At 58.4% G+C, this 19672-nt stretch overlaps 1 protein-coding gene across 1 annotated transcript; it reads right to left on the reverse strand.

The window, feature by feature from the left end:
* Positions 1-2424: 2424 nt before the first annotated feature.
* On the reverse strand, positions 2425-19055 carry THOP1 (thimet oligopeptidase 1). The gene is made up of 13 exons (XM_039515789.1): positions 18723-19055; positions 17403-17606; positions 15112-15260; positions 14431-14538; positions 13595-13697; positions 13041-13201; positions 12352-12487; positions 11899-12265; positions 10806-11007; positions 8883-9069; positions 8409-8537; positions 7614-7750; positions 2425-7369 (listed from the first exon to the last, which is right to left on the reverse strand). Exons 1-13 carry the CDS (start codon positions 18736-18738, stop codon positions 7211-7213), a joined length of 2058 nt encoding a protein of 685 aa, XP_039371723.1. The 5' UTR covers positions 18739-19055; the 3' UTR covers positions 2425-7210.
* Positions 19056-19672: the final 617 nt, after the last annotated feature.

Here is a 19672-nt window from a genome sequence, read left to right on the forward strand (position 1 = left end):
CCCCCCTCCCAAGCCCCCCCTTGTGAACGGGCCAAGGACCATGGGGCCAGTGCTGCAGCAAGTCCCAGTTCATGGCTTTCCCGGCCCTGCCCAGCCCTTCCCCCTCCCCCGGGTCCTAGCTGGGCGCTTCGTGCCCTGGGGCTGGTGCCCGCTGGGGCTGTCTCCGCTGCAGCACGTGCCCCCACGTGACAGCCCTGCCCAGGGAGGTGGGTGTTTCACATGCCAGGGCCCAGACCCAGGGTCCTGCCCCTCCCCCGCCCTTGCTGCTTCTGGGCGTCTCTTCCCCTTGCTGTGCCTCCATTTCCCTACAGGCCCCGGCCTGTCACATCCTCCCTGGCAGGACCAGCTGGAGCAATGGAGGGAGAGCCTGGGTGCTGGGCGAGGTAGCCTGCTCATACCCCCTGCACTGAGCCTGGCCGAGCCCCCTGGCTGCCTGGCAGGGCTAATTTGGGCTCTGCTATTTAAATGGCAGCCCTGTATTAAAAGACCAGACAGGACAAATCAGGCTGGGACTGGCATCCCCTCCCCCCCAACCACTAGGGACCCCGTCTGCCGCCCCAGAGAGTGGGTGGGCACATGGGTTAGCATTCACCCCCATGCCACATGCCCTGACGTGGGGGCAAATGCCCCAGGCTGCTATTGCTCATGGGGTAGCACCCAACCTTCCCCATCACAATCAGGCACCACGCAGAGAGCTCACAGGCCGGCAGGCTGCATGGTGCAGGGAGCGCAGCACGGCAGGGCTCATGTTCACAGATGTGCCACCGGAGCGCTGCTGCAGGGCCAGCTTCTTTCACCACCAGGGCATGCGGGGGGCCATGGCTTAGAACGGCCACACCCCAACTCCCCCAGCAGCCAAAGCTGCCCCCGGGGGTGGCATAAGAGCTGCAGGCAGGTAGCAGGCTGGCAAACAGCATGCCTGGCACAGGTGGGCCCTGGGGAGATGAAGGCCACATTGCGCATGGAGCTGTACGAGGGCCAGATTCGCTGCGGGAGGGAGAGTCTCCATTGAGTAGCTAGATCTGCCTTGGTTTCTGCTCCTGGGCTCTAGCACGTGCCAGAGGAACCGGCTGCAAGAGCGTCCCCGGCAATCCGAGCGGGCCTACGAGGGCAGGCTGCCCCCACCTCTAGGCGATGCCCCTCCTCCGCTTGGCACAGCCTGCCTGACAGCCCTGCCAGGGTTAGAACGAGGCCCAGGCACACCTGCTGGGGTTGCAGGGAAGACCCAGATGGGGCCGTCAGGAGGTACAAATAGCAGAGCCTGTCTCCAGCTCCCGGGGGGCAGAAGGGGGGGTTCTTTGGCTGACTTCACCAGAGCCTCGGCTGCCCCTGGGCTGAACACAATGCCCGGGTGCTTGCCAAGCACCCAGAGCTGTCTGTAAAGCGATAGGCTGCACTGGGGGAGTTGGTTTGGGGGGAGGGACAGGAGCAGAGGAATGCAAAGGTCAGCGATGGCCAAGGTGATCCTGCCCACGGCCCGGCCCCACCCGCCTTATTTTGGATCGGAGAAGCCCAGACGGCGGCAAGCTCTGGAATCCATCCTGTCTAGCCCTGGTTAGCCAGGGAAGGCGCATTCCCGCTACGGCTGTGGCCGCGTCGCCTTGTGGTCCCGACTCCCAGCTGGGAAGGGAAAAACCTGATCCTCTCCCCCCGCAGCAGCCACCCAACTAAACTGCTCCAAAAATAGAGGCCAGGCCAGGCCCCGAGCTCTGAGTCCTGGAGACTAAAGGACATGCCAGAAGCCCAGAGCCGTCCGCATGGGACGTGCACGGGGCAGACAGCAGCTGCACGCTGCCCCCTGCAGGGGAGAAGCGCTTTCTGCAGCCCCAGACATCCATGCTCAAAGCCCCTGTGATCCCAGCACCGTGCAATGCGCTGCAGCGGGGAACGGCCACATGGGGAGAGGTGTAGCCATGAGACACATCTTAGGACCTGGGTTGTGAAATAAAACACTGATTGTTCAGTGTCCGATTGTTCAGAGCTCTGCAGGGCAGGGCCCAGCTCTTTATTCTGGGTTTATACAGCACCTAGCACAGTGGAGCCCTGGCACATGACTAGGGCTGCTAGGAGCAACTGCAACGCACAGGAGAATGATCAACCCTGTAATTTAAGGAGGTATAAGGGTGGAAAGAGGGAGGAAGGCTGGTGAGTGCTAACTTAGGACGTGGAAGGCCCAGGTTCGATTCCTGGTCTGTCACAGTCTCCCTGTGACCTGGGGCAAGCCACTTAATCTCTCCCTACCTCGATGCTCCCATCTGCACAATGGGTAGAACAGCCCAGCCACGCTGCGATGAGAAATACATTAGAGATTCTGAGGTTTGCTCTCACCAAAGCCAGGAGTCCTGCTGAAGCCCACCAGCCTTTCCTTTCTCTTTCCCCAGCGTTCTTGAGAGGAGGCCTTGGCAGAGAACAAGTGACATCAGCTCAGTTTACGAAAACTCTTTATTAGTGCTAGGAACCATGTAAAATCCGACCCTGGCAACAAGCAGGGCTGGACGTGACTGTTACAAAACTCCACGCGCACCACCCTGGCCTGGGAGGAGATTAACGGAAAACAACCTGACCTCTGTCCCGGCTGGATCGGGGCCAAGGGGAAAGCGGCCACGCTCCGAGACCAAGGTGCCCGGTGCAGTATGGGTTTGGTTCCTTGTCACGGGGCATGTGAGTCAATTCCAGTGCTAGTGAAAGTGAGGGGACGGGGACTCCCTGCTTCGAGAAGGCACCACACAGGCTACCAACAGTTTAGAGCCACACTGCTATTCCAGTCCTGAGCCCGCCTTGAGCGCAGATTGCCACAGCGTTCGCTGGGCTGTGTGGGACGATAGGGAGGGTCTGGACACGAATTCCAACCCCTGCATGCAAACCGCCCAGGCGAACTCTGAGAGGAGCAGCACAGAGGCCTGGTTCGAAGAGAGGAAGGCGCAGAGTTTATCCCATTCCAGTTTAGTCGGTAGAAAGACTAAGTGGGTTTAAGGGGGCAGGGGAAGGAGGTCAAAAGGCAGATCCCTTAATCCCAGAAACTTGACACTTAAAAAAGAAACCCACCCCACACTACTGATACATAACAGCCATGAGCCATGTGTGCACGGACGCCCAGAGACAGAGCTTATGTCTAGAACGGAGGAGAGAGAAAACGCACGTAAAGTGAACAGCGGGCACCAAGGGGCCACACCCCTTCTTACACACCCAGCCCCGGGCTGGAACGCCAGGAGGCCGAGCCAGAGAACAAGGCAGCAAGAACGGATCCCACATCCGCTCGCCTTCCCCGGTCACCAGAAGGGGCAGGGAGACAGGGCTGCACAGGTGGTTTCACCTGCCTGGCTCGTGAAGCAATTTTTGTGGATCCTTTTCTGTGTCTGGATTTTTCTTGGTGAATAACACTGAGCCAGGCGGGGAGGGGAAAAGCCATGATTCCTTTATACACAAATACATAAGGGGGCGGGGGGTGGAATTTAAAACAATCTGAATGGGGGGGGGGGTGCTTTGTTTCAAAGATCTAAGGAAGAGATCCAGCAGAACCTATCCCATAGCGCAGCCCAGATTTCTACAGCGGGATGACGTTCCTATCCTGTGTCCAGGGCGCTCAGCATCTCGACACATTTGGCTGTACATGGCGACAGGTCTCTGGGTAACAGCAGACGTAACCACCGCGCAACAGTCACTGAGCCCTTCTGATGCTCCCGGCCAGAGAAGGGAATGAGAATCAAAGGAAGATGCAGGGCCGGGGGGGCCTCAAGTGACTGGCAGGTGCTGCTCCTACAATGTAACGTTTTGTGTGGAGGGATCCTGAAGGTGGAACTTAAGGGGAGGGGTTGATTTGCAATTCAAAGAGGTGGGGCTGGACAGATTGCAGCCAGGGGTCCTGTCCTGATCGTTCATGTTTGCAGCAGCTGCCATGCCAATAGAAGCACCAGAAAACAACAGTCTCCGCTTCACCCGTTAGAGGATGAGCCATGCACAGGGAGAATGGAAAACTGGAAAGTCAGGAGGTGGCAGGGCCGGCCTGCACATGACAGATCCTGCCATCTCCCACACGCAGCTAAACTCCCAGAGTTTGGTTTCTATCCTTCCCCACTGCCCAAACCCTTCCCTGTAAAATCTGCTCAGCCAGGCTTTGCAGACAGAGCTGCACTCAGCTGCCTAACAGCAGCACAGGGGTGGATGCTGTTTCTCGAGGCACGGGCTGGGGGCGAGCTCCTGAGCTGGGCACCGTAAATGTGAAGGTTGTTAAAGGGGCAAAGCCATCCTGAAATCGAGTCTGGTAAAAGAGAAGAATCGCAAGCGGTTGCAGTTTCTACCCCAGTTCCTGGGGCCTTCTCCAATTTGGGTGAATGTTTACACCCTCGTTATCCTTTGTGGAGAAACAAAATGTTTCTCTTTCCTGTTACTGAAAACCCCCAAACAAGGGAAACCGACCAGAGAGGATGAGAACGGTGGGTGACATCCTGGCCCCACTGAAATCAGTTTTATGAAGTGCTGTCAGACGCACAGGGTGGGGGTGAAAACGAGGGATGTAAAAGGTTAAGCATTAGGCTTACTGTTAACCAGACCTTAACCGTTAAGCCCCGCAGCTGGCCACACCGGCCAGCGGGACTCCAGCCCCTGCCACGCCGGGCCGGGTGGGACACCTGTAGCAGGCCCAGCCACATCGGGCAGGACACGGCACCGGTTCGGGCAGGCTGGAGTGATCCCGGCAGGACCCCAGACCCTGCCGCCCTGCCAGAGCAACATCAGTTAATGATTAACCAGTTAACCGAAATAATTTTAATCATTTAACCGGTTAACTTTTTAAACTGGTATTTACATCCCTAGTGAAAACACAGGGAAAATATCCACCAACCCCCAGATTTTTTAAATCAGGCGGAAGTGTGAGTTTTAAATGAATGGGGACCCTTTAAGCCGAAGCAAGAAACACAACTATGGGTGTTCTTTTGACAAGAGTGGCACACGTTGGCAGAAAGCTCCAACAGCAGCACTGGGCACCCACAGCTCCAGCTGAAATCAACACCCTCAGGAAAAAAATATAAAGAAAAAAGTCAAGCCCTGAGGGGGCTCAAGTTGGATCCCCCAACAATTGAGGAGCTCAAATTCAGTGACTACTTCTAAAAACTTTGCACCTCTCTGTCTGCGCTCGCCTTTCCCTGCCCAGGCCGGGGGAGTTTGGGGGGAAATTTCAGATAGAAAATAAAAAGGTTGGTTATTTGGGTTTTTGGTTTTTAACCCCATTCACCAGAGGCAGTTTGAACAGAGATGGATCAACAGAGGTTTGGGGCATAAGCACAGAGAAAAGGGGGTGTGGATAAGAATCATTTATCCCTCAAATCTTACCCTAGTGGGAGGCTTGTACCATTTAAATGAATTCATGCTTTGTTACAGTCCTTGCTTAAAAGTGCATCCGCTAAAGAAGTAGGTGAGATTCCTGCCTGGCAGTTCACAGGGCTTTTCTGTAACACTCGGTCTGGCAGCAGCAGTAATTGACATTAAGCAGCTAATAAATATTTCCAATGACTCTCCCCATCTTACATCTACTATTAGACAATACAAGAGTAGGACTCAAGTGCTATAGAATAGGCCTGGCATGAAATTTCAGATATGGAGGGAGAACAGTTTTAGCCCGAATCTGCTGTGGTTTTCTACCGTCCCTGAGGAGAAGCAGCGGGGAGAGTAGATGATGCAACTCAGCTGGATCACTGTACAAGGAGCTGAATCGCCTCCCTGCTTGGTTTTACGCAGCACAGCAAAACACTAGACCAAAAAGGGACCTTGCTGAAATGAGCGAAGACAGCGGTTAGCCATCTCGGGGCAGGGGAGGAGCGATTGCGTCACAGCCCCAGCCTACTGCTTCCGTCACAATGGAGTGTTTCATAACAGATGCGTCAGTCAGTCAGTGGAGGGGCTGAGCGTCCCACCGCCAGACGCCTGGATTGCAGGGGGAGACCTGCGCCTCTGACACCAGCCTGCGAGCAGGGTGAGAGGCAGCTAGACAGCGAGGGAGGCACATGGTGCCAGCACCGGCCTCTCTGCACTAGGCCATGTCCGGGGGCGGATGGAGGTTCCATTGCAGCGCAAACAGGGCCCTGAGCCGGCTGACGTTCACCAGCTCTCCGGGCTGACATCAAAGGATCCCCAGCCAGGTCACTAGCCCCTAAGTCTTCGTATCCCTGCGGGCCACGTTGCTGTCGTGTGTCTGTGCCCTACGCTTCCTGCGCCAACCTCTGCTTATGAAGCTGCAGCGGCCCAGTAATGTAACAATATTGACACCCCCCCCTCAGCGTTGTTAGTGTCCGAGCTTGCAAAGTATTGACTGCCCAGAGGAGGGCACTTGGTACCTTTGCAGGGTGGGGTCCCTTCCAGCTCTGAATACACTCACCCACCAGGGGAGGAAGAGGAGGAGAGGGGACAGTGCCCCCTTCTGACATGGGCTGGAATTTCATTTGCTTTGATCAAAACAAAACGCGGGAAGTTCTGAGCTGAGTCTCCTCGACCCAGGTGGTGATGCTGGGGCGGGAGGGGACTAACACCCCACTCGCCCGGCAGGCTTGTAGTGTGGAGGGGAATATTTCTTCTGGGGTGAGCGAGACTAGTAAGTTAGCGCAGGTGCACTTCGTGGCTTTTTACACCTTGGCCTCGCAGCCGGGTTTATTCAGAGGTTTCCAATCTGCCCACTGGAGAGGAGACCGAGCCCAAATCCTCCCTGCCCTTCAGTTCTCTCTCTATGCGTTTGTTTTACAGGAAGAGCCGCGATTCTACCTTCAGGCACAAAACAAGCGGAGGGCTGGGGAAGTCTCAGCTCTTAAACAACGGTGCCACTTCTAAAATGGTGAATCCAATTTTTAACACGCCCCCCGCCCCTCTCTCGAGCTGCGCCCTGGTGCAGACACTCTAGGTGCAAAGTTTCAGCTTCAAGCCAATTTGTATGGACTACTTATAACACACGCACCCCCCCCCCCCCGCACCAAAGGGTGACAGATTGCACCGCCCTCCCCATGGCACGGCTGTCATTCCAGAGAGGGGAAATGGCAGCGCCGGAGCTAAACCCCTCTGCCGGAGGCCCTGCGTTCGCTCTGGGGACGAAGAGCAGCCGCGGTGTCAGCCCACCCGGCGGGTGTTTGGATGACAGAGGAGTCTGGTGCTGCCTGGGTCTCTGGCTCAGGAGGACGGGTTCGCAGACACAGGAGCTGGCTCTACTCACAGGGCGGCGGGCGGGTTTTCAGCAGGCAGAAGGCAGCGAGCTGGACTCAACCTTCAGTCCTTTACTGGCCAGGAAGGCATCCTGCTTGGGGTCTCGACCCAGGAACCTCCTCAACATGTCACACGCATCCACGGACCCTCCGGGACGCAGGATGTAGTTCCTGTAATCCATGCCCACCTGCAGGGGGAGACGGGCCGGGAGGGGGAAGGAGGGATCAGGGCATGGGAGACCAGCGAAGGAGAGAGCTCTCATCCCGCAATACTGCTGCCTGTGCTAAGCCCCTCCGCGTGCTCTGGGCTGATTACAGCCGAGGAGGGTCTCCCTGCAGATCACCTCGCCCCTCCTGCGGGGCCGATATTCCCACAGCAGGCAGCGTTTCTATCACACACTGGGGAGACAGACAGACAGGTGCTTCCATTACCTTACAGTTCATGATCCCCTCCTGCTTGAAGCGTGTGTGGAACATGTCCATGGAATACACTTCACTCCAGAGGTAGCCATAGTACTGGGCATCGTAGCCTCCAGCCAGGTGGCCAAACGTGGCCGGCATGTTCGTACCTTGGGAATTAAGACAGACGTGTGGCCTGCTGATGAGATGTGCTGCAGGAGTCAGGCACTGAGACAATTGCCCGAGGAGTGGGCGGGCGGGGGGAAGGGGAGAGACACCGGACGATGACATCCTTGATTCAAGCTGCAAAAACCCGATGTGGAAATTTACCAGCTCAGGCACCAGATCAACTTTCCTGTGATCACAGGGGAGGGGAAAACATCTTGGGGGGGGGGGGGGCGGGGATTTTCCACCATGCTCGGCACTGGCTTAACGCTGCTCCTAATGGAGTGAACGGCTTGTTCCCCGAGCCCAGCGCTCCCGGACATGCCGCCCTAACTGTGGCTGACGTGCCCAAGGCAAGTGGGGAAGCAGAGTGAAGCAAAACTGCCTTTCTAGGCTGGGGCTAGGAATAGCCAGTGGCTCTAGCCCCCCTGCTGTGGGGCGCAGGGGAGCCATTTCTGCTGGTCTTTTGCCCAGCTGGCACCGGGTGTTTTGAGAGTCTGCCCTGGACCGTGCGGAGGCAGGAGGCCAGGAAGAGAGGAAAAGCTCCTTCCCCTTGACATGATCTTCAGAGAGAAGATTTTACCATGGACTGGGCGGGAGCAGCCGCAGCCCCTCTCCCCAGAGCCTGTAGAACCAACATGCCCATCAGTGCCAGGCGGGTACCTGGGGTGGCAGGGATGCCCAGCACCTCCGCGCACAGCCGGGCGTACTCCTCCACGGGGTCTGCCTTCGTCTGGGTGTGAAGGGCCTGGTCCACCTTTGCCAGGACGATCTGACGCAAGTTGAACAGCCCTGTCACAGGAGTGGAGAGGGAGGCAAAGGGTGAGCCAGACAGCGCCTCCGCGGGGAGGCCACGGTGGGTGGGTAACAGCCGGCAGAGACAGCTGCGAGTGCCTGCTCCCCACACCCCCCCAGCTCTGCCAAGAGCCCCCGCCAAGCCTGTCCTGCAACCTCCCACTAGTCCAGTGCTGAGCCCCCCACTCGTGCCCCTCAATCCGGACCTGCAGCCCCTCCTGCCCCATGACTGCTAATGATCACAAGCGGGTTCCTTCCCTGCCAACCCCACTCCCCACCTGGCACAGCAGAGGGCGAGACAAGGCTGGCCCCAATTGGGGAGGGGAGCACCAGGGCTCCTACCTGTGTTTGCCTGCCTGGATTGGATGAGCTTCTCCAGCAGTTCGTCGGGCATGGGGCTGCCAGTTTTGTAGTGTTTGGACATGCGCACCAGGGGCTCCTTCTCCCACACCCAGTTCTCCAGCATCTGAGACGGGGCTTCAACGAAGTCCCGCTCCACGTGGGTCCCGCTGAACATGGCAAACTCTGCCTACGAGAGACACATGCTGTTACAATGCAACCCAGTCGGAGCGGGGACAGAGTACTGACCCAGATCCCCCTGCCCCAGCCAGAGCGGGGACAGAGTACTGACCCAGATCCCCCTGCCCCAGCCAGAGCGGGGACAGAGTACTGACCCAGATCCCCCTGCCCCAGCCAGAGCGGGGACAGAGTACTGACCCAGATCCCCCTGCCCCAGCCAGAGCGGGGACAGAGTACTGACCCAGATCCCCCTGCCCCAGCCGGAGCGGGGACAGAGTACTGACCCAGATCCCCCTGCCCCAGCCGGAGCGGGGACAGAGTACTGACCCAGATCCCCCTGCCCCAGCCGGAGCGGGGACAGAGTACTGACCCAGATCCCCCTGCCCCAGCCGGAGCGGGGACAGAGTACTGACCCAGATCCCCCTGCCCCAGCCGGAGCGGGGACAGAGTACTGACCCAGATCCCCCCTGCCCCAGCCAGGGCCCACCTGGGGGTGAGGAATAACCCAGCCCAGCAGAATGGCCCCAGCTGGCCACTGGAAGCCCCCAATTAAATGCTCGGGCTTGGCAAGCATGGAGATTGGAATGTAGAGCCTCCATCATAAGTGAGATGAGTTTGCTGCTCTCAGGCTTGTCTCCGGGAGTGTTCGCTTGTCCCAAGTCGCTGCACTGTGTGGCACAACAGTCAGCTACCACGTGAGTGGGGGGCCCATGGCTGGGTTAGCAGGGGGAGCCACGGGTCGGGATCGAGGGGCACTGGCAGAGCGGTGATGGTGGGGGGCCCATGGCTGGGTTAGCAGGGGGAGCCACGGGTCGGGATCGAGGGGCACTGGCAGAGCGGTGATGGTGGGGGCCCATGGCTGGGTTAGCAGGGGGAGCTGCGGGTCGGGATCGAGGGGCACCGGCAGAGCGGTGATGGTGGGGGCCCCGTGGCTGGGTTAACAGGGGGAGCTGCGGGTCGGGATTGAGGGGCACCGGCAGAGCGGTGATGGTGGGGGGCCCCGTGGCTGGGTTAACAGGGGGAGCCGCAGGTCGGGATCGAGGGGCACCGGCAGAGCTGTGTGTAGGGGGCCTGTGGCTGGCTTAGCAGGTGGAGCTGCGGGTCGGGTCTGAGGGGCACCGGCAGAGCTGTGATGGTGGGGGCCCCATGGCTGGGTTAACAGGGGGAGCTGCGGGTCGGGATTGAGGGGCACCGGCAGAGCGGTGATGGTGGGCGCCCCGTGGCTGGAGGAGCTGCAGGTCAGCTACCACGTGAGTGGGGGGCCCATGGCTGGGTTAGCAGGGGGAGCCACGGGTCGGGATCGAGGGGCACTGGCAGAGCGGTGATGGTGGGGGGCCCGTGGCTGGGTTAACAGGGGGAGCTGCGGGTCGGGATCGAGGGGCACTGGCAGAGCGGTGATGGTGGGGGGCCCGTGGCTGGGTTAACAGGGGGAGCCGCGGGTCGGGATCGAGGGGCACTGGCAGAGCGGTGATGGTGGGGGCCCCATGGCTGGGTTAACAGGGGGAGCTGCGGGTCAGGATTGAGGGGCACCGGCAGAGCGGTGATGGTGGGGCGCCCCGTGGCTGGGTTAACAGGAGGAGCTGCGGGTTGGGATCGAGGGGCACTGGCAGAGCTGTGCAGGAGGATGTCTGCACCCCTTGCTCTCTGCCTGGCTGTGGCCAGTGCTCCAGCTGTCTCCCCTTGCAGCGTTCTGTGGCTCTAGGAGGAGCCAGTGCCCCGCTGCTCCCCATGTGGCCCTGCCCTTACCTGCGAGCAGAGCTGGTGCATGACATGCCCGAACTCATGGAAGTAGGTCTCCACCTCGTCGTGCTGCAGCAGGGACGGCGCGTCCGGCGTGGGCTTGGTGAAGTTGGCTACCATGGCAGCGACGGAGATCTGCCGGCTGGAGTCCGGCAGCAGGCAGCCCGGCTGCAGGCCGAAGCAGGCCGCGTGCCCGTATTTCCCCTCCCTGGAGTGGTTAGAGGAGACTGTCAGACGGAATCCAGCCCAGCCCCGTCACCCAGAGAGCCTACAAGGCACTGACGGAGTCGTGCAGGCCAAGTGCTCGCTGGGATCGGCTGGACCAACCGCACCCCTGTTCCTTCTCCATCGGGGTCAAGGTACAGAGCCAATCCCGCTGCAGGAGCACACAGCAGATTTCAAGCTGATCCTAGCAAGTGGTTTGGGACGGCAAAGCCCCCCAGCTGCCATCTCCCCAGGGCAAGTTATATAGGGGAACTGGATGTTCGGCGCTTGTTGTGCTGCTTTGGTGGGAGAAGAGGAGGTCAGGCACCCACCAGAGAGAAGAGGGAGGCTGCAGGGATGTGGGATTCAGGGCTTCTCTGGCAGCTGAGGGGGTTGCTGTCACTGCAGCTCAGAAGGGATGGGGAAAACACCCCAGGGCTGGGCCCGACGGAGGTGTCAGACAAGGAACACACCCCAGAGCAAGGCGCAATGGAGAGCTGCTAGGTGACAGTGGGAAACCCCACTCAGCCTATATGCACTCACCTCATAGTCAGGCCCTGCTGACTGCAGGGATAATGCTAACGCCGTTCTGAGGGGCAGGCGGGCAGTGCTGATGTACTGCCAGGGACGGGTGGCACAAGGCGAGAGCCACAAACACAACTTCCGCCCTCAGGTGGCAGCACCACACCCTTCCCAACTAGCCATAGGCAACCAGCTCCATAGTCACACTGGGAAGGAGTCCAGAGCCCTCCTGCAGAGACTCCCCAGTCACTCCAAAGGGGGCGCAGGAGTTTCCCCCGTGTGCCTGGGTTGCAAGATCCACCGTCCCCAAGGGGCCCTGCAGGATCCGGCCCCTAAGCCCATCGCCCTCGCTCTGGTGTGACGGGGGTCTCACCGGGGGTACAAATCCAGGTAGAACTGCCCGATGGTCTTGCCCGAGGCGATGTCCTTCACCGAGTAGAGCTGAACGTCCTCGTGCCAGACCTGGGCGTGCTCCTCCAGGTGGAAGTTCAGGCCCAGCAGCTCCTGGTAGATGTCCAGCAGGCCAGCGGTGACCACCTGCATGGGGAAATACTCCTTCAGCAGGTTCTGGTCCACGCTGTACTTGGTCTCCTCCACCTGGTTCATGTAGTAGCGCATGTCCCAGGCGTTGATGCGGGCGTCAAACTCCAAGTCCCGCTTCTTGCACTCTTTCTTCTTCAGGTCCAGGATCACGGCCCGTTCCTTCTCCCCCAGGGGCTTCAGCTTCTGGGCCAGCTCATCTGGACAGACCAAGAGGGGGAAGAAGCATGAGGGCAGGGTGTGCCGGAAAACCCAGCCCCTCCCCTTCCAAAGCCAGGTGCGGTACCTAAGAAGGAAGCCACGGTCTTGCTGGTTTTCGCCATGTTCATTTCCAGCACGAAATCAGCGTGAGTGTCAAAGCCCAGGAGGATGGATTTCTGAGCCCGCAGGTCCACCAGCTCCTTGAGGATCAAGCAGTTCTCCTGCAACAGAGGAGAAAGCTCAGCCCGTGGAGCTGGAAGTGCCGGGCAGGGAGGAGGCACGAAGGCCGAGGTGGAACAGAGCAGCCACCCCGGGAAAGCAGCAGCGGGTTAGTCCCCTCACACCCAAAGGCTAGGCTAGGACCCCCCCCAAAACCAGACAGCCCAGCCAGAGCCTCTATCACCCATTCGAACCCTTGGCTTCTCCACTGAGAATGCTCATTGGGATGGCGGGTTGGGTGGCGCAGGCCCCTGGCCTGAGGCCCACCACACTCGTTTCAAATGGGCCACTGGACTGTCCTCAGATGATGGTGCCCTGCAGACGCCACTGATCTGGGCCAGTGTGACGCTTCCCCTGTGCCCTTGGCCAGCCGGCACCAAGGGGCTCCAGGCCACAACAGGCACCGGTGACCTACAGACGGAAACACTCTCTGGTGCTTGGTCCCCACATCAATGGCCAGGATGGGAGGCTGTGGCTTAGGGTGAAAGCCAGTGCTGTGCTCTAGGCTAGCAGGTTTGCGTGCTCAGTTCTGCCCCAAGACCTTCCTCCACCTACCTCCTTGCACCTGGAGTTGAACATTTCCTCCACCTTCCTCCTTGTCTCAGGCACGCAGCATTTCTTCATGAGGGGGAAATAGTGCGGGTACTTCAGGGTGACCTTCAGCTTGCCGTCCTCGGTCTTCTCCAGGGAGTTCAGGAAGTCCTCGGGGAGCCCCCCTGGAGGAGGAGAGGAGACAAAGACGGGCGGACTTTGAGGATTACCTGCAGATCCCCGCAGCACGCGCTGGGGCAGCTGAGTCAGGGAGCATGGGAAGGCCCGTTTTCCCAGCAAACCGGCGAGCGCACCAGCCAAAAGGGGCTTCGTAGCTGGGTGTAACTGGCAACTCTCACGCTGCTTCACCTGGACCAAAGCAAGCTCAGGCCCACAGCGGCTGCCAGTTATTTGTACTGGCAGATTTCCGCTTCATCGGGCAGTTAGAGAGCGAGCTCGGAGACGGGTCAGCGTCACAGAAAGGAGATGAACCAATCCCTGGAGCCTTAGCGCCAGGAGAAGCAAATCTCCCTGGAGGAGCCAGTAGGCCTTGTTCCCAGACCGCGAGCAGCTCTTACCCAGTTCCTCCTTGGAGAAGGGCAGGTAGGTGGTATCTTCATTCAGGTTTTTGTTGAAGTCGATGCAGAGCAGGCTCAGCCTTTTCTTAATGGCTTTGATTTTCTTTTGAAAAAATATATACAGACACGTCATCAGACACAACTAAATCGGGGGAGGAAGCTGAGCATCGCCGTTTGCCATGCGTGGTCAGTTCTGTGCGCACCCGGTTCCCTGTTACTGTTCTCTCTCCAAACAGGGCCGGCTGTGCAAAGACACAGAGATCTCAACCCAGGACAGGCCATCTCTGATCATGCCTGGTGGAAACCCAGCCATCACGCCCCGGGCCCGTCTGTTTGTGGACAACTCAAGTAGCGGTGGGTGTTCAAGGTCCGTCCGGCCATCGGCTGATTTCATTTCCCCAGCTTGTCGAGTCCCCCAAGTGCCCTCTAGCCCTTCCTGCTGCAGTGCAGCCCATGAGATGAGGGTTACCCTAGTCAAGCTAAATCTGCTCACTGTTCCCCAGCTCCCTTACAGAACCTCTGCCCCTCACATGCAAACTTCACGGTACTATCGCTCTCGGGCTGGGGGCTGCTGTCATTCCTAGGCTGCTACGTTCTACTGTGACTCTCTTCAGCCCGGGATCCCAAAGGGTACAGAGATTAGCTCCCCAGGCTGGCAGGTGTCATTATCCCCACCTTACAGGAGGGAAAACCTGACTTGCCCTGAGTCAGTGACAGAGCCAGAAATAGAACCCAGGAGTCCAGGCTGACAGTCTTCTGGTCTAGCCACAAGATCACACTCCTTTAGCCATAGTCACCCCCTGTACAGCTGTTTACCATACTAGTGACAGTCTCACCTCCTGCGTCTCCTCCGGGAGGTGAAGGCCATTTCGTTTACCCAGTTTAATCAGCCTCTCTAGATACCTCTTCGCTTCAGGCCTCAGGGAAGCACTTTCCGCCTTCTCCTGTCAGACAAAAAGGGGGAGCATCCAGAGCTGAAGGGGCGACACTGCAGGGAGAGGGGTTTGCTAATCTACAGCTGCGACACAGCCACAGCAAGTTATTTGTGTAGGTCCTACGCATGGACTGTTTCAATGTCTGCGGCCCCCGAACTAGAGGAAAACACCCCGCTAGAAGGGTTAGATTCAAGAGGCTGGTCCCCACTAGATCATTTTCAACATGGATCCCAAAGCACATTACAAATCATTAGCCAACCCTGAGCCTCCATGGGATGTAGGGCAAGGTCATCAGCCTCATTTTAAAGATGGGGAAACTGAGGCACAACAAAGGGACGGGACTTGCTCAAGCTCACACAGTGCGTCAGAGCTGAGACTAGATCCCAGAAGTCCCAATTCCCCAGTCTTTTGCTCTAACTACTAAACGATCTTGCCCTCACATTGTAATAGGACAGCCAGTAGGGAGAGGGGCTCATTGAAATGATAGGGAGGTCCCTGTGCACTCCCTGGTGGGATGCTGGGCCTGTTGTCTTCTCAGCACTGTGAGCCACCCAGGTTATCCTTCCCCCCCTTCCTCTGAACCTGGAGCCAGACGATCCTCTGGTACACGTCCTGCCTCATGCTCATCTCCACGTCGAAATCCGAGAGCTTTTTGTCGGCCTCCGTGCTGGCCGTGCGGATATCTTTGCGAGGGGAGACGTGCTGGGGGAAGTCCAGCATGTTCCTCTGAACTGAAACGACAAGGCCAGGAGCTCAGGCTGTAGCAAGGGCCCGGAGCGCTGTAGGGTTAGTGTTTGAAGCAGGTGCCAGTTTCACAGTCTGGAGCCTGACACACAGCCCAAGCGGGGACAAGGCAGGGTGCTCCCACCGGCATGTCCCACACCTCACCTGGAACAACCCCTTCTAGCACCGAGTTCGATCCGCCGCAGCTCATTCAGTCCTTGAGGTCTCTGTTGAGCCTCCTGGTCTCAGAGCCAGATCTGTGTATCAACGCTACATTGCACGTTCCTTGAGGCAAAGATCTTGGCTTCTGACTGCTCCGGAAAGCATCGTTTGGCTCTGTTTGGCAGTACTGTGTGGGGTGTTGGTGACACCTGTCCCTTGGGACCCAGCCTGCCATGACACACAGGCAGACTGGGGTGGGGAAGCTCGCACAGCGGTTGCCCACCTAACTCCTGGCTCTGACCGGTGCCACCTGTCTCCCATTTTTCATGAGCACTAGAATTCAAGCCATAGTTCTAGGTGAAATCCTATGATGCTGTGGAGGCCAGACGACGTGTCCCTGTTAAAAGATGCTGCCCTATGCACAACCACTGCTGTCTGCTTAACCGGAGAGACAGGATTCGACAGAGCACTGCTGGTTAATCCAGTTTGCCACTCCCAGGAACTTGGGGGTTCAGGATTGGGCCCTGGGACTCTCCCTCAGGTCAGCGTGGGCTGCAAAGGATGCACCCAGCTATCACCACAGAACTGGCATGGAGAACGCCAGTGCCATGCCAGCAAGGCAGCTAGCAGTCACAGAGTCCCTAGTGCCCCCCTCCTAAAGATCACAGTGACTTTGCTTGTGGGCGCTGGATCTGCCTCAAGGGCGACACCTCCCACAGCAAACCTCATTACTGTAACGCCTCACCGGGGCAATCCACACAAAGAACTGGGTTACCTAGCTCTGCTCAGCTGGACCCACCCCAGGGTTTGCTGCAGCTCAGGGACTGGCTAATGTAGATAAAGTCCAGCAGAGTTGGATTTTGGCCAAAGCTAACAGGGTTGGGGGGAGGTGCTCCAAAGTCTGATTTTGTTGATTGTTTAATTGCTAGGAAGGTCTTTTGAGACAGACTTAAAAAAAAAACAAAACCCTCAAATAATCACATTTTAAAACAATGCAGCTCTAGCGTGGACGCTTCTCAAAGCCTCCATGTCCACAGCCTGCGTTCTCCTTGCCCATTTCCACTTCAGAAGGCAAAGGCAGGGAGCATATCCCTTACCACCACTTCTGTGTAGCCCTGAACAACAAAACCCTGCAGCAGGGCCCTGCTGTCCCCACAGACCCACCATGAGAATTCTCTGTTGAGCAGAGAATTGGGGTGCGCCAGGAAAGGGCTGACAGGTCTGTGGATATTAACACCGTCTCTGCTAAGTAAGGAACACCCCCCCATCCTCCCCGCCACACACTTTTTTTGTGTGTGGAAAAATCAGAGAAGGTGCAAACTCATGACACTTCCCTTGCGCCACCGGTGGTCAGACTGGGGAAAAGATATTGCGAGCAGGGAAGGTTGTCTAATTATTGCACCATTGAGAATAAACAGGCGTTACCCTGAGGCCAGCTTCATTTATAAACACGGTGTTATTTTTTCACAGCATTTTAGCTGTAGTTCTAAAAAGAAAGACATTGTTTACGCAGAGAAGGGAGCTCACACCCATGTGTGTCATCCCACATCTGATCATAGAAGCTAGAGATGGAAAAGCCCTAGTCCCCCAATCATCTTTCTGCCGATGCCTGGTTGTTTCCTACAGCACACTGTCTAGCCCTCTGTCCAGATACTGCAACAACAGGCAACTTCAAAGTCCTAAGTGTTGCTTTTAAAAATCACTTCCAGCAGCTCCTCTCAGAAACCATTCCATTGCCAAGTCGCCGTCAGGCAGATTTTTCCTGACATTCTGTCTCTGTTTCCCATCCAATTCCATCCCACTCTTCCTAGTTATGCCCCACTGTATAAACCCTAACAAGGACATATAAGAGAGAGGCTGGTGGAGTTATGCAAGGAAAACCCAATGATTCTAGACACTAGAGATGCACAAGATCTAACAAGCACTCAGCTACTGACAGGAGCGATAGAGGGTTCCAGAAAACAGCCAAATCCTGTTTGTCCACATACCTGTATATTCCACCTCCACATCAGCCAGAGCTTTGAGGGTATTTTCATAGGAGACCTCCCCCTGCTTCTGGGAGCCCACCCGGTCATACACCAGCTTGCTCCTTTCTAGCAGCTCCACGGTCATGTTTTCTATTTGCTCTGCTGTCAGGTCCCATCTTAGTCGGTTCACTGGGGGTCTGTGGGACTGGCTGTCCACAACGTTACCTGAATAGGTAGGAAAGAGATCTACATATAAGATATTGCCCTAGAAGAGTGTGGTGAACTCACCCGCAGATTAATAAGGCAGGGACTCAAAAGACAAGTCTGACAAATACCACAGAACAGAACTGTTTCCAGTCAATGTTTTACCCCCTCATTTATGGCAACCCCTTAACCAAAACTTGATCCCTTAATTACCCCGCCCTCAATCAGACACACGGCAGGAGGGCTGGCAGAGATCTGTGGAGGAGCTTTGAAACTTTAAGTAACACACAAAGAATGACAAAGAACTGGTGCAGCAGGGGGTAGGTGATGGGAAGATTACACCTTAGCACCTCAGTGTAGCCTTAATGAGGAGACCAGTGACTGCAGCAGACCCAGATGCAGAGCTGCCGCCCAGACGCCGCTGGGAGTAACTCCACAGCAGTGAGCTTTATCTCACTCCAGCCCAGCAAGTTGACAAGCTGGGGAGGAGTCTCTCCTTGTTTGCAGGGGAAGTTTAAATAGAGAGTCGGGAGCAGATGCCCAACTGAGAGGCGAAGAGGGTGAGCAATATTGGTTGGAAAGCTTCTGATTTACAAGTGATCTCCACTGTAGCTGATAGTCCCTGGATATGAGAGAGACAGGGTGGGTGAGGTGAAACTTTTTACTCAACTGGAGTTGATGCAATAAAAGGTATTACCTCACGCACCAACCGTCGAATTCCTGCAAAACCTGCCTCACCCTTTCCCATTCCCTCCACTCCGCCTTCCCGTTCCCATCTCCTTTACTCTGCCCCCCACCTCAACTTCCCATCCTCCTTCCCCCAGCCCCCACCCACCCCAAACATTGCTTCCCCAGGCCCACCACTGATCTCGCTGCTCTCCCTCGCCCCACCCTACCCCCTGCCCCCCCGCCCCAACCCCCTACCCTCTCCCCACGCCCTTCTCCCCGCACCCTACACTGTGCCTCCCTACACATCCCCACCCCCACACCCTCTCCTCCATGCCCAACCCCCACCCCAGAGCCATCTCCCCCTGCCCGTTTCCCTCCCCCCGCCTGTTTTAATCCCTCTGCCCCAAGCAGCCCTTCTCAGCCCTCCCTGGCCCCGCACGTGGCCCTGCCTCCCGAGCGGGGGGGTACCTGTGGGGGGAGCCATGGCGTGCGGATCCAGCGGGCCTGATCCTGCTACCGAGCTAGCCCAGTGCGAGAAGCGCGGCGCAGCCCCACGCACGAGAACCTGCCCTGGGTCCTGCTCAGCCACAGAGAAGGGGCGGAGAGAAGCGGGCGACGTGAAGGATTCTGGGAGGGTGGAGGACCGCGCTGGGCCAGCCCCGGGGAGGGGTGCGGGGGTGGGCACTGCAGTGGCCTGGCCTCCGCAGGGGGGGCACCCCAGGGACCCCACCCGAGAGGGCTCTGCCCCCCCCACAGGACCAGGGTCCTGACCCTGCCTCCCCCCCGCATGGGGGAACTGCTCTCTGCGGGCAACCGCTCGGGGAGCAGCGGAGCCCAGCTCGGGAGGGGGCTGAGGGGGCACGGTGCTGGGGCAGTGCGAGCCCAGCTCGGGGGGCTGAGGGGCACGGTGGGGGCAGTGCGAGCCCAGCTCGGGGCTGAGGGGGCACGGTGGGGGCAGTGCGAGCCCAGCTCGGGGCTGAGGGGGCACGGTGGGGGCAGTGCAGAGCCCAGCTCGGGGCTGAGGGGGCACGGTGGGGGCAGTGCAGCCCAGCTCGGGGGTGAGGGGACACGGTTGGGGCAGTGCAGAGCCCAGCTCGGGGGTGAGGGGGCACGGTGGGGGCAGTGCGAGCCCAGTGAGGGGGCACGGTGGGGGCAGTGCAGCCCAGCTCGGGGGTGAGGGGGCACGATGGGGGCAGTGCGAGCCCAGTGAGGGGGCACGTGGGGGGCAGTGCAGAGCCCAGCTGGGGGTGAGGGGCACGGTTGGGGCAGTGCAGCCCAGCTCGGGCGGGGTGTGGGGGCAGTGCAGCCCAGCTCGGGGGTGGCTGAAGGGGCACGGTGCTGGGGGGGGCAGTCCCTCAGAATTAGCCCCGGTGGGCGGCTGCTAGACAAGGGGGCCAGCGCCCGGGGCGAGGGGCGGG

This window comes from Mauremys reevesii, linkage group 26 (genome assembly GCF_016161935.1).
Source record: "Mauremys reevesii isolate NIE-2019 linkage group 26, ASM1616193v1, whole genome shotgun sequence".
In the NCBI taxonomy this organism is placed as follows: Eukaryota; Metazoa; Chordata; order Testudines; family Geoemydidae; genus Mauremys; species Mauremys reevesii.